Raw genomic sequence first — 10,558 nt, 5'->3', positions numbered from 1 at the left:
TTCCCTGGGCCTGTGGAGCTCACTCCGACGTGCTGGCCTCCCGCTTGTTCCAGTTACTAGATGAAAACGGAGACTCTCTAATTAACTTCCGAGAGTTTGTCTCTGGGCTGAGTAAGGATGTGATGTGGCTGCATGATCTGGGAGGGCACGGCGGGTAGTAACGCCCGGGTGCGGGGTGCGCAGTGCTGGCTGGCCCCAGGGTCACAGCCCTCACTGCCTCAGAAGATTGGGGGTAGAGGGCAGAGCGGCACATTCTAGGGCTTGCAAACCGATTGTAAAACTCATTTTGAGCTCACGGATATACTATATTATCAAATCATTGTCTTCGACATTAGATAGGTCCCACCACTAGTTAAAAAAAAAAAATCAGAGAATTCGCAAGACAATAAAATGCCAACCTCAACACTGAAACCACAGACTGTGATAACTTTACAGGAGAAAAGGAGTGTTTGGGCAGATTGCTTTTCTTTGACCAAAAAAATATATATAATTTTTTTATTATATATGAAATGTTTCATTAAGTTTCAAAGAAGCATTTCATGATGTTTTTAATAAAGGCCGGAGAGAAGCACACAGCTCCGCAGTCTGCAGGGCAGCCTTTTCTCTCTTTAGCGAGGAGTTAACAGGGAGGAACGACCAGGGCTCACAAGAAGGCACACCCACCCCTCACCAGCAGCGTGTGGTTTCTGCCTGGCAGCCTTGCTGTCTGACCTGCTCACTGCCCTCTATCCTAGTGGACTCTCCTTCACTTGGCATTGAGGGGAAAGGCCACCTCGTAGTTGAGCTTGGCCGACAGATATGAGTTGTGGGTGTAGCAGGCATTGTCAGGCTGCCAGAATGAGATAAGAAAGAAAAATGTTCTTTTCCTAATTGTGCCACTTGGTGACCTTGGGCCACATACTTTAAAAGGACATGCCCGGGAAGGATGAAGGTGGCAGGCACAGAGACAATGATGGTTCTAAAAAGTGCCCTGAATCTTTCAGAATAGTGATTGGAAGGCCACAGAAAGCTGGTGGTCTTTAAAAAGGCGAAGAGGTGTAGATAAGGTCCTCTTAGGTAAGAAAAAATTACTTGTGTTAAGTACTCAAAAATATGGGGACGTGGAGGAACTGGCCTTGGTGAAGGGCAGGCACTGTTCTGATGCTGTGGACTTTGTCCTTAATCACTGCATCCAGACAGCAGCCCTTTGAGGTCATAGCAGTATGATGTCTAGCATTTACACAGCATTGACTCTGAGCCAGGCATTGCCCTCACGCTTCGTGTGCATTCCCTGTGCTAACGGACACGGCAAAGCTGTAGTTCAAACCCAGGCCTCCTGGAGGCACAGTGTGTGCTGTTACTATTACTACCATGTGCTTATTAGTAGATTTCTCATTTTCAGTTAAAGAAATGGAAGCTCAGAGAACATAAGTAACTTCTGGGACATTTATCTGTTATTGAACTAAACTGGACGCACAGTTAGCACACGCTGGGCCCAGGGTTCATATGAGTGCGGTCTCAAAAGCTCATTTTTTCCTAATTACTCCATGCCAAAGACAGCAAACACGATGTGTTCTTTGTTTTGTTTTTTAGTGAAGAAGGAGTTATTAATTTTTAAGTACACATAGAATACACTTAGGTATTCGGCTTTTTAAAAAAGTAAGAGAAAATCCGGACAAGGCTAAGGACCCCTTTGACCCTACCCCAACTTACTGTTATATTGGTGTCTATGAAAAAGGGTTGTTCTTTTTAAAATTATCTTTTAACAGGAACAAGGAAGAGGAAAAAGAGAGGTTCTGCATATAGAATGTGATAGAGATAAGTAGAAATATTTAATTTACTTAGTGAGTCAACTCCAATAAGAAAAATACTTTACAAAATCATCAGTAAAGGAGAGTCCAAAAGAGAGAAAATGTGGAAAAGAATACGTAAGCCTCTTAAAATGCAGGGAGTTCTTGAGCAGAGCCAAGTCACCGCCCAGATGACTGGGAGAATTCTGAGCTGTTGTTGGGCACATGGGTCAGGTACAGTGATCGAGACAGACAAGTTGGCCAGAAAAGCGAAATTCTGTTCAACTTTTTAAAAATATGAAAGTTGCTGAAGATGGATCTGTAATTTTAATATCAATCCCCAGAAAGATTCTTCTAGAAATCTGGACAAATAAATGGTCTATAATGAAATTACAAATAAGGGATTGCTATCAGCAGCCATGAATTAGCTGTATCTCCTTCTCCAGTTGTGTTGCCAAGAGGTAAGAGTCTCTAAACACATCACAGATGCCATGACGCAGCTGGTCATTGGACAGATTACAAAATCCGCCATTATCTAGAGCCCTCTGCCACTGGAAAAAGTTACCTCCAAAGCTAGTCAGTCAAAGAAGTAACTAGGTGTACCTCATTGTGAATGGAGAAGGTGGAAGCATCTGGAAGTCGGTGATTACGTGGCTGAACACTGGCCCCAAAGTGCAATGTTGAATGAGTCAGTTTCAACTGAGCGTTCTCTAGTACTTTGGGCTCGGTGTGGACCTCTGATTGTTTCCTGCCTGACTCTCCCAAGGTCACAGACTAAGTACAAAGGATTTGAAACCAGGAATCCTGGTTCCAGAGCTCTTGACCCAAACATGCCCTGGCCAGACCTTCTGTGACCTCAAGTCTTGGTTTCAACTTGTAAAAAGTGGACTTTTCCGGGGAATGCTAAGCCTGGAGGAGTTTCTAACACACGTGCATTTCATGTTGGTGTTTTGGAATTCTAGGTGCTGCCTGCCATGGGGACCTCACAGAGAAACTCAAACTCCTGTACAAAATGCATGTCTTGCCTGGTAAGTGAACCACACACAGCAGTACATGCACGTAACCATGACCTGTTTGCCTCTTTTCGATACACGAAATCACTCGCTGGTCACTAAGAATGAACCGAATAATGTCGCTCTACGTAACTTCCCGAGTCGGCTCCTTGAGTCTGCAGTCATTTGCCTGTCAGAGTGTGAGTTGTGTTGACAGCAAAGAGCAGTCTCTGCGAGAGAAAGAATAACTAGCATTTGGCAGCACATGAAATTCCAGAGACTCTGAGATGCCGAAGCGAGGGGCAGTAGTTCTAGCCCTGACAGAAACAAGTAGGAAAGATGGATGAGAATGTAAGTTTTAAACAACGATGGCCTCCAGCTGGGATCTATCTAACAAAACAATTAGAGAAAGAGTTGGCGCTAGGATAGAGACACGGTAAAACTTTAGGTTGTGACCCTCCCCCACCTGGGTACCATTAGTGCCTCATCCTGTCCTGGTCACTTCTTTAACGAGTACAGCACAGGGTCAGCAGTCGTGGCCCTGCCTGTGTGAGAATGACCTTTCCCGCCCTCTCCAGAGCCATCCTCTGATCAAGATGAGCCAGATTCTGCTTTTGAAGCCACTCAGTATTTCTTTGAAGATATCACCCCAGAATGCACACATGGTAAGTGGCTTTTTTCACCAGGGTACTATATTTCTCTTCCACAGAGCCCTCCGCCACTGGAAAAAGTTACCTCCAAAGCTAGTCAGTCAAAGAAGTAACTGGGTGTACCGGTTAATAATGGCAGATTTTGTAATCGAAGAAAACACAATTTCAAGAGAAACATCAAAAGTGCTTTATTCAAAGTAATGTCCATCACTAGCTACACATTTCCCCCATCTTTCAGGTAATTTGTGGATACCGTCCCAATAGAACTTTTCTTGTTTTGAGGCAAACCATTCAGATACCCAATTTTCCACTTCTTCGTACATTTTGAAATGCTGCTCAGAAAGTACATGTGCCATGGATCGGAACAAGTGGGAATCTGAAGGAGCAAGGTCTGGTGAAAACAGCGGGTGGGTTAATACTTCCCAGGCAAGAGCTTTTAACGTGTCTTTAACTGGTTTTAAAGTGTGTGATGGTGCGTTATCGTGAAGCAAGGTGCGCTATCGTGAAGCAAAATTACTTTGTGTGTCTTCTGGCACATTCTGTTCATTTCACGATCAAAGTGTGGTTCAAATTGACTATTTGTTGTCCATAGCGATCAGTATGAACGGTTTCACCTGGTTTTAGAAGCTCATAGTACCCCACACCTTTCTGATCCCACCAAACACCGAGCATTGTCTTCTTTCCGAAGTGATTTGGCCTTGCAGTCGATGTTGATGGTTGACCTGGATCAACCCATGATTTTGTGCATTTGGGATTCTCAAAATGAGTCCACTTTTCATCACCAGTCACAATTCAATGCAAAAAAGACTTCCTTTCATGCTGTTAAAGCAACATTTTACTGGCATTCGCAAGTATCTTGAGATGGAGCATGTTCACCATAAGCTTCCTGAAGTGTTCAGCAGCACTTTTCTTCAAAAGAAAGTAATGAATTAAAACTTCCCACAAATGCTCTTTTTTTTTGGCACCAAATTGAACATTTTTAAGTGTAAAAATATCTATGATATTAACACCTTCAGCAAATTTGACATATGAAGTTTTAAAGCTTGTTGTCAATACAACAAAATAGCATACATGCATACATATCAAATCGCGTATATATCAACATATGTGTAACTCCATCTAGTGAAAAAAATCCACATTATTAACTGGTACAACTAGTATATGGCTATGCTTGCTTGATATATTACTTGATAAGATTTTTGAATTTGGGCAACTATTGGGGGGCAGGTACTTCAGCCCACTGAAGGGATCATGGGCCTCATGTCCACTAGCTTAGAGAAGACACGTCCGCCAGGCTGTGCACTCTGCTCCCCTCTCCCTGTCGGGTCAGGCTCAGTAAGCTCGTCATGCTGTTACTATGCTGCTGTCCACAATCTGGACAAGCATTATATGAGAAAGTGTTCTCTCAGATCCGCCTTTGCTCTGTGATAGATGTCTGCAAATTCCAGCCTGTGGGGCCAGATCTGGCCCACGGCCTGTTTGTACAGCCTGTGCACAGAATGCTTCTGACATTTTTAAATGGTTTAAAAAAATCACAAGTAATCTTTCATGACATGGGAAAATTATATCAAATTTAAACTTTAGTGCCTAGAAATAAAGTTTTTTTGGAACACAGCCAAGCTATTATTCATTTGTATGATGTCCATGGCTGCTTTCATGCTACAGAGGTGGACTTGGGAGCTGGGGCGGAGCCACACCACCTGCAGGGCCTCAGATAGTGGGTGGGCAAAAGTAGATTTATACTTCTGAGTCCTCGAAACACAGAGTTTATCTTTGTATTATTAGTTGTTAATTATTGCACTGTTTTTCATACGAACAACGACCTCACCCTGCATGTACTGTCTGGCCCTTTACAGAAAAAGTTTGCCTCGTGCTGCCTCTGTGGCTGTTAGGTCCACAGACACATGCTCCATCTCGTTGTGTATATCCCCAACTTATTACATTAAGTCCCATACTCTTTGTCTTGCATGATTGAGCAGCGTCTCTCAGCTTGCCGCGACAGCGGGTTCTCTGCCTTCTAATTCATCCTGCGGGCAGCTTCATGGCTTGCCCAAGTCTGACAGTAAACACGGGTCGCACCTGAGTCCTTTTGCCTCTTAAATGCTGCCATCCCAGAATAAGCACAGCTGAGACCCGCTTTTAACTGTGAGCCCTAAGTCACTGCGTAGAGGAGTGAGCCAGACCCAGACTCACTATTGTTGGCACTAGGAATTGAGGGTCAGCGCTTCGGACAGAATCTGTATGCTATTACCGAGGTGACCCCAGGCAGCCAACTCCAAAGGTACTATTGCTTTGTGTTGAAATTTTAAAAACAGATAGAACATATAAAATAAGCTAAAGATATCTTTAAAGCTTGTAATACAAAGGTAACTAATAATATCTTGAAATATTTCTTTTCAGTCCTTTTATTCATATATGTAATTATAGTCATATATATATAATTGGGATCAAACTCCCTCTGCAGTTTTATATCCTGTTGTTTTTTGTTGTTGTTTTTAAAATATATATATTTTTAAATATAAGAAATCAAATTTTATTGATTTCTTACAGAGAGGAAGGGAAAGGGATAGAGAGTTAGAAACATCGATCAGCTGCCTCCAGCACACTCCCTACTGGGTATATGCCTGCAACCAAGGTACATACCCTTGACCGGAATCGAACCTGGGACCCTCGAGTCCGCAGGCCGACGCTCTATCCATTGAGCCAAACTGGTTAGGGCGTTGTTGTTTTTTTTCACTTCAAATCCAGTAAGCATGCTACAACATCATTAAACATTCTCTAAAAACATGGTTTTAAATGGTTGTATGCTATCCATTGCCTGGGCTTATCGTACATTAGTTTGGAATACCTATACTTGTTGGCTAAATCATTTCAACTAGAAGAGGAGAGGACTTTCTCAATGACATATATAGACCGTTGTCCTCACTCTGTCTTCAAAGCCACTGGGATTGCTTCGACACTAAATGCAGTCAAGGTCAGATACCGGGCAGTCAGTCCCCTTGTGGATGGTTGAGGAAGCGCTGCAGGCCCTCCCACTGCTGACGCTGACGGAAGCTGGTGCTGTCCTCTCTCTTTTGAAGTGCCTGTGTGCTTTGTAACCTCCCGTTTCAAGAAGGGGAAAAAAAAGTTAAAAGTGCTTTCCCGGAAAGTCATATTTTCAAAATGCCAGATTATAAGTCTAAAGGAGTTTTGGAACATATAACATTTGTTTCCTTTATCAACTTGGATTTCCGTTTGTTTTTAGAAAGTGAGTTTTTGGTCTTTTGTGGGGCCTGACAGAAAATGGGGTGGTGGGTGGGAGGGGATCAAGATTCGCCTGAGCAAGCGCCACCCCTTTTCTGTCCTGAAGATGCCCTGTTGTCATCCTTTTATTTCCTTGTTGTACACTAAACCCCGGTTGTGATAAAGCATCCTGAGGGAGGTATTTCTTCACCTAGAAATAGGGTTTCATATAAATTACGGGACAGCCCGTAAAATTTGATTTCAAATAAGCAGTTGGCAGTTTGTTCAGCATGTGTGTCCCAGGCACTATTTGGGACACACATTAAAACATGATTTGTTGTTGATCTTCAAATTTAACTCAGTGCTGGGTTTTTGTTTTGTTTTGTTTTTGCTAAGTCAGACAACCCTACCTAGTGGTCTCTCTGTTTCCTACTACAAATGGATAGGTTCATTACGTAACGGTCTACTTTTTCTTCTGAATATTCCTTGGCAGTGGTTGGCTTGGATAGCAGAAGCAAGCACAGCGCAGACGATGGCTTCGTTACCGTGAGTCTGAAGCCAGACAGAGGTACAGGCTCCCTTCTATACGTTTACCTTCCTGCGGGTTGGACACTGTTTCTTGGTGTTTGAACACTTCTTCATATCTGGGTTTTAGGGAAAAGGGCAAATTCTCAAGAAAATCGTATTTATCTGAGGCTCTGGACTACAGAAAACAAGTCAAAATCAAAGAATGCAAAGGATTTACCCAAATTGAATCAGGTAAGCTCTCGACAGTTCAATTCATTCATATTAAACCTGACGACTCTGTTTCCTGGTCATAGATAAATACAGAATAAATACCCCTCAAAGGCAATGGTAGCTAGGCAGTATCTGTTTACACCTATTCTGTGCATCAAAAATATGCTCAGTTGTGAGAAAATGACCTCTCAGAGAAAATGTGAATCACAAAATATCCAATTTTTTAAATATATTGTATTGATTTTTTACAGAGAGGAAGGGAGAGGGATAGAGAGTTAGAAACATCGATGAGAGAAACATTGATCAGCTGCCTCCTGCACACCCCTTACTGGGGATGTGCCCACAACCAAGGTACATGCCCTTGACCGGAATCGAACCTGGGATCCTTCAGTCCACAGGCCGACGTTCTATCCACTTAGCCAAACTGGTTAGGGCAAAATATCCAAATTTTGAGAGTCCACACCTCATCCCAGTCATTAAAAACACAGTCAGATACTCAGAAGACCAGGCTGAGCTGTTTTCAGAGCTCTGCTCAGCTATGATGATGTCTGACATTTTTTTCTTCAAAAGCTGATGTGTAATGAGGGAGACGAAACAACACAGGCAATTAGAACACAGTATGGACGTGCTGACTTTTCCTAACGGAAAACAGATAAGCCATGTGGGTGGGGCGGGAAGGCATTTCTCTGTCCAGGGGCCCCAGCAGAGGTGTCCTGGGGGAGAGGACCTGAGCTAACCTTGGAGAAACTGACATGCCTACCCAAGGGTGTAGGTGTTAAATGACATGAGATCTGGGATTTCCCTGAGATACTTAACAAAGGATGAAAACGTAAGGAAGCAACTGTGTAGCACAGTCTTACTCTAAGGAGGGGTATGTGAAGGTTCATCATTTCATTCTTCCCGCTGTTGCTGATGTGGCAAGTTTTTAAAACTAAAAAATGGTGCCCTTTAGAGGACGCGTCAACCCCCCCATGCACAGGACTTTCCGGTGATCTTTCAGGAGCCCCAATGCCAGATGGCTTTGCAGGCCGCTTCCCTCCTGTCCGTGCTCCCCCAGGGATGGTGACATTCTCTGTGCTTCTCCACATCCCTCCCAGGGGCAGTTCATCGAGCTGTGTAAGACGATGTACAACATGTTCAGCGAGGACCCCAACGAGCAGGAGCTGTACCACGCCACGGCGGCGGTGACCAGCCTCCTGCTGGAGATCGGGGAGGTCGGCAAGCTCTTCATCACCCAGCCGGCGAAGGAGGCGGGCGGCGGGGCCTGCACCCAGGGCATCCTGGGGCTGCCCTTCTCCAGGAAAGGGCCGGGCCAGCCTTACGGGGCGGAGTCCGCCGAGTCCCACCCGGCCAGCTTGGCGGGTGACAGCGAGGAGCACTCCCTGGGAGGGCAGATGGAGGACATCAAGCTGGAGGACTCCTCGCCCCGGGACCACGGGGCCTCCTCCTCCATGCTCATCTCCGATGACGACACCAAGGACGACAGCTCCATGTCCTCGTACTCGGTGCTGAGTGCCGGCTCCCACGAGGAGGACAAGCTGCACTGCGAGGACATCGGGGAGGACACGGTGCTGGTGCGCAGCGGCCAGGGCTCCGCGGCGCTGCCCGGCAGCACCTGCCTGGACCGCGACTGGGCCATCACCTTCGAGCAGTTCCTGGCCTCCCTCCTCACGGAGCCCGCCCTGGTGAAGTACTTTGACAAGCCCGTGTGCATGATGGCCAGGATCACCAGTGCGAAGAACATCAGGATGATGGGCAAGGCCCTCCCCTCGGCCAGTGACTACGAGATCTCCGCCTTGTCTGGCTGACCCGCCTTCCCTGGGAGGGGGCGGGGGAGGAGGGGCCAGGAAAGGGTCTTTTTTATGTTCTTCTGTCTTGAGGTTTCTTTCTTCCTTTTAAATTAAATATTTATTAGTACCCGGCTCGAAACCTCGTGTTTTCATAATATAATACAATGCAAAACTGTGGGAGAAATATTTAACACCTTGCTGTAGGTATAGGACTCTCTCTTGTTGGGGGAAGGGGGATTTACCAGAATACAGTATATTCAGTGAATTCCAAAAAAAATACGAATATGTCCGTGATATGTGTGTATTATAACTTCTTAGTCTTGCTGTGGAGCTGTAGACATGGTTTAAAAAAAATAGTGCTGCTTCATGCTAAATAAGGCAGCAGCCATTTGTGTATTTGGGCTTTTTAAATAAAACCAGGGCTGTAAGGAAAAGGAGATGTTCTTAAATGGAATGGGCACTGTCAGCTGGGGTAAGTCCTAGACCACTTTGGGGAGCATTAAAACTATTTTTTAAGATTTGAAATATATTTCATAAAAAGTCCTCTATTCAAAAATTATATTCCGCAGATATTCCCCTCAAGGGGAACACATTTGAGGTTCTAAACAGTTACGAACGTGTGATTTTTATATGGTGCCAGATTAACGGTTCTATTTGGTCAATTCGGACACATTTTGCATTCAAAAAGCCAGCTATTATTTGTGTCAGCTGCCAGAACTCAGAGAAAAGGAACAGTCTTTTGTTACAGAGAATCAAAGTGGCGATGAAGGTGATTGAGGGCTCAGGATTCTTTTTTTGCAACGTGAGGGGAAATAGAATAAAAGTACTGATGCTTCTGATCCTGGATTTTCAGCTTCTTGTTTCTCATTACAAATAAAGCAAAAAATAGATAAGTAAACTTTACCATTTCCATACTCTCCGTAGATTCCACAAATTTATACCATGTATCACATACGATCATCTTTCCGATTAAATCAATGTAGAGATCACGTAAACGGGGGGAGAAAACCTGCAAGATAATGTAACTGAATGTTTTAAAGCAGAATTTGTCGCTTTATATAAAGCATAGTATGCTCTGTCTGTTTCCTGAATGGATGTGGAAATGCAGCTAGCACACCTGCACTTTGGAGTCATGCTTGTTTTTTACTTCTGTCCTCACTTCAGATGCTGGAGGTTTCCCCTGACTGTGGAATTGGTCGCCGTGGTCACGTTTCCTTTGCTTCTTCAGGATAGTCCTTTCAACGCATCCCTTTATGTTACTGTACGTTGTGTCCTTATTTTAGCTGTCGCCGTTTTGTTTTCAATTTCGTTTACAGAATGATTTTTAAACTGTCCAATGAAGTAGTGTTAACCTCAAGTAAGATCAATGTGAACAAATAAAATACATCAGATACTCA

At 44.3% G+C, this 10,558-nt stretch overlaps 1 protein-coding gene across 1 annotated transcript in view; it reads left to right on the top strand.

Annotated features, from left to right (window-relative positions):
- TBC1D9 (TBC1 domain family member 9) overlaps positions 1–10,558 on the top strand; it is a 67,963-nt gene extending 57,405 nt beyond the window's left edge. Inside the window, exons 16-21 of the mRNA XM_006766085.2 lie at positions 1–111; positions 2,732–2,797; positions 3,340–3,426; positions 7,127–7,201; positions 7,289–7,392; positions 8,469–10,558. The exon at positions 1–111 is cut by the window's left edge and continues 139 nt beyond it. Coding sequence (XP_006766148.1) covers positions 1–111; positions 2,732–2,797; positions 3,340–3,426; positions 7,127–7,201; positions 7,289–7,392; positions 8,469–9,179 — 1,154 coding nt within the window. The 3' untranslated portion in view covers positions 9,180–10,558. The remainder of the gene's footprint in view (positions 112–2,731; positions 2,798–3,339; positions 3,427–7,126; positions 7,202–7,288; positions 7,393–8,468) is intronic.

Source organism: Myotis davidii, unplaced genomic scaffold, assembly GCF_000327345.1.
Source record: "Myotis davidii unplaced genomic scaffold, ASM32734v1 scaffold436, whole genome shotgun sequence".
Taxonomy (NCBI): Eukaryota; Metazoa; Chordata; class Mammalia; order Chiroptera; family Vespertilionidae; genus Myotis; species Myotis davidii.
The sequence above is the reverse complement of the archived record's forward strand: the minus strand, read 5'-3'. Positions and strand labels throughout refer to the sequence as shown.